The sequence below is a fragment of the Nothobranchius furzeri genome, chromosome 9 (assembly GCF_043380555.1).
Source record: "Nothobranchius furzeri strain GRZ-AD chromosome 9, NfurGRZ-RIMD1, whole genome shotgun sequence".
NCBI classification, from domain to species: domain Eukaryota; kingdom Metazoa; phylum Chordata; class Actinopteri; order Cyprinodontiformes; family Nothobranchiidae; genus Nothobranchius; species Nothobranchius furzeri.
Window position 1 is genome coordinate 43,558,438 of NC_091749.1, and position 1,998 is coordinate 43,560,435.

The 1,998-nt window shown below is 37.1% G+C and overlaps 1 protein-coding gene across 1 annotated transcript; it reads right to left on the reverse strand.

The window, feature by feature from the left end:
• Positions 1-200: 200 nt before the first annotated feature.
• LOC107381912 (oocyte zinc finger protein XlCOF26) lies at positions 201-1,592 on the reverse strand. Its single transcript, XM_015953846.3, has 3 exons — positions 1,502-1,592; positions 1,100-1,163; positions 201-859 (listed from the first exon to the last, which is right to left on the reverse strand). The coding sequence occupies exons 2-3, from the start codon at positions 1,115-1,117 to the stop codon at positions 341-343; spliced, it is 537 nt and encodes a 178-aa protein (XP_015809332.3). The 5' UTR covers positions 1,118-1,163; positions 1,502-1,592; the 3' UTR covers positions 201-340.
• Positions 1,593-1,998: the final 406 nt, after the last annotated feature.

Below are 1,998 nucleotides of genomic sequence, written 5' to 3' on the forward strand. Positions count from 1 at the left end.
CTATGATGAACAAATAGCTGAGAACAGCATTGTTGCTCTGGGCTGGATCGTCTTACAGACATATTCAGAGGGAGCAAAAATGTTTCTTTAAGGGAGCAAAAATGTTTCTTTAATGGAACAAAAAACTTTTACAGGCAGACATTTAAGAATGTCTGGTTATTTGTTGATTACTGTCTAAAAGGAAACTCCACACATTGAGATGAATGCAGATTATTATTATTGAAACAATGTTTTTGAAAGTTTAACACATTAAAATGATTTTTACTCCTGGTGACATCACGGTGGATATGCTGGTGGTGACACGTAAACTCTCCTTGTACTGCTCACACACACACACACGTTACAGCTCCTGACTTTTGTGGGTCTGTTGGTGTCGATTCAGATTCCCTTTCCCAGAAATACGCTTCTCACAGATCTCACAGGTAAACGGCCTTTCTCCAATGTGGACACGTTGGTGACGTTTTAACTTGTAAGAAGAATCAAAGCTCTTGTTGCATTGGTCACAGGGAAACGGGGGTTTTCCTGTGTGAATCTGCTGGTGACGTTTCAGAGAGTCTAACCTAGTAAAACGCTTCCCACAGGTCTCACAGGGAAACGGCTTTTCTCTAGTATGAATCCGTTGGTGTCGATTCAATTTCCTTTTCTCAGGAAAACGCTTCCCACAGGTCTCACAGGGAAACGGCTTTTCTCCTTTGACACGTTGGTGACATCTTAACTTGTAAGAAGTACCAAAGCTCTTGTCACACGGTTCACAGCGGTACAGCTTCTTCTTCTTCTTCTTCTTCTTCTTGGTAGGTTGATCCAAAGGTCCCACACTCACTCCCTTCTCATCTTTCTCCTTGTCTTTGCAGGTCAGATTCTGTGAAATAAAAAGTGAAAACAAAAAACTTTTCATTCAGTTACTTTCAGAAATGTTCTTTCACAAACTCTTGTTTACATTTGTAAAAATATAAGCAGATTAACTCAGTTCCATCAGAAAACATTGATGCTACAGTTCCATAATATAATAGATCAGAGTATTGCCTACATTTTTGTTAGACGTTTCCAAAACAACCTCTCTACCAGCATGTATGTTAAATGTCTAGTTAAATCAACTAACCTCTTCTAGTGATGACATTTTCCTGTTGGACACTTGACTCCTCGCCTCTATCCAGGAATCACCTCTGGAATATTCAAAAGAACACAACTTACATTAGGAGGTGCTATAACTAGAAATGAGAAGATTTAGTCTCGTTATCTATTTCTGGTAAAGATATGATGGATAGTGATGCACACAGTACTTTTATAATAAGTTAAATCCACTGATTTCTATTTAAAGTTCTCACTGGCAGCCCAAATCATCTTTAACATGATTCTGCTGCAGACATTTCATAGAAAAGATCTGGATGACAAAACTGCTAAAATCCAAAGTTTACAAAAGTTCAAAGTTTAAAAAGTCGCCTCTGAGGGGCAGAGGAGTATAAAAACATGCTAAAAGGAGTAAAAAGCTGATTTTTCTTACCTCTTCTATGAAGACACTTTAGAGATATCCTCTGCAGGATCAAAATGTCCTCTCATATGTCAGAAGAATCAGAAAGGTTTAAAAGGTGCAGCATTATTTCCATGGTAACCAATGGTAGCAGCAGTTTAAACATTCTACAATCAATTTTAAAATGTGAATGTTATTTTTGGGAATTATTCTCCTAATCATCCTAAGAGAAGTGACGTACTCATCAGTTCAGGAAACAGTTATTAGATTTACGGAGACATCAAGATTACCAGGCGAGCGTAGGAGAACATCAAACATTTGGTTTGAAATGATAAATCAGTTTTCAGACTATGACTCCAAAATACTAAACAGCATAGTGTGAAATCATTAAAGGAAGTTTAAAACAGTTGTTCTCAAACATACAAGAAAACAAGTTCTGCAGTCTCTGACAGAAGGGTTCAAGAAGGCTGTTGAATAATAATTAAATATGTACTTTTGTGACGTTTTAAGGAAGAATTCTTTATTTTTCT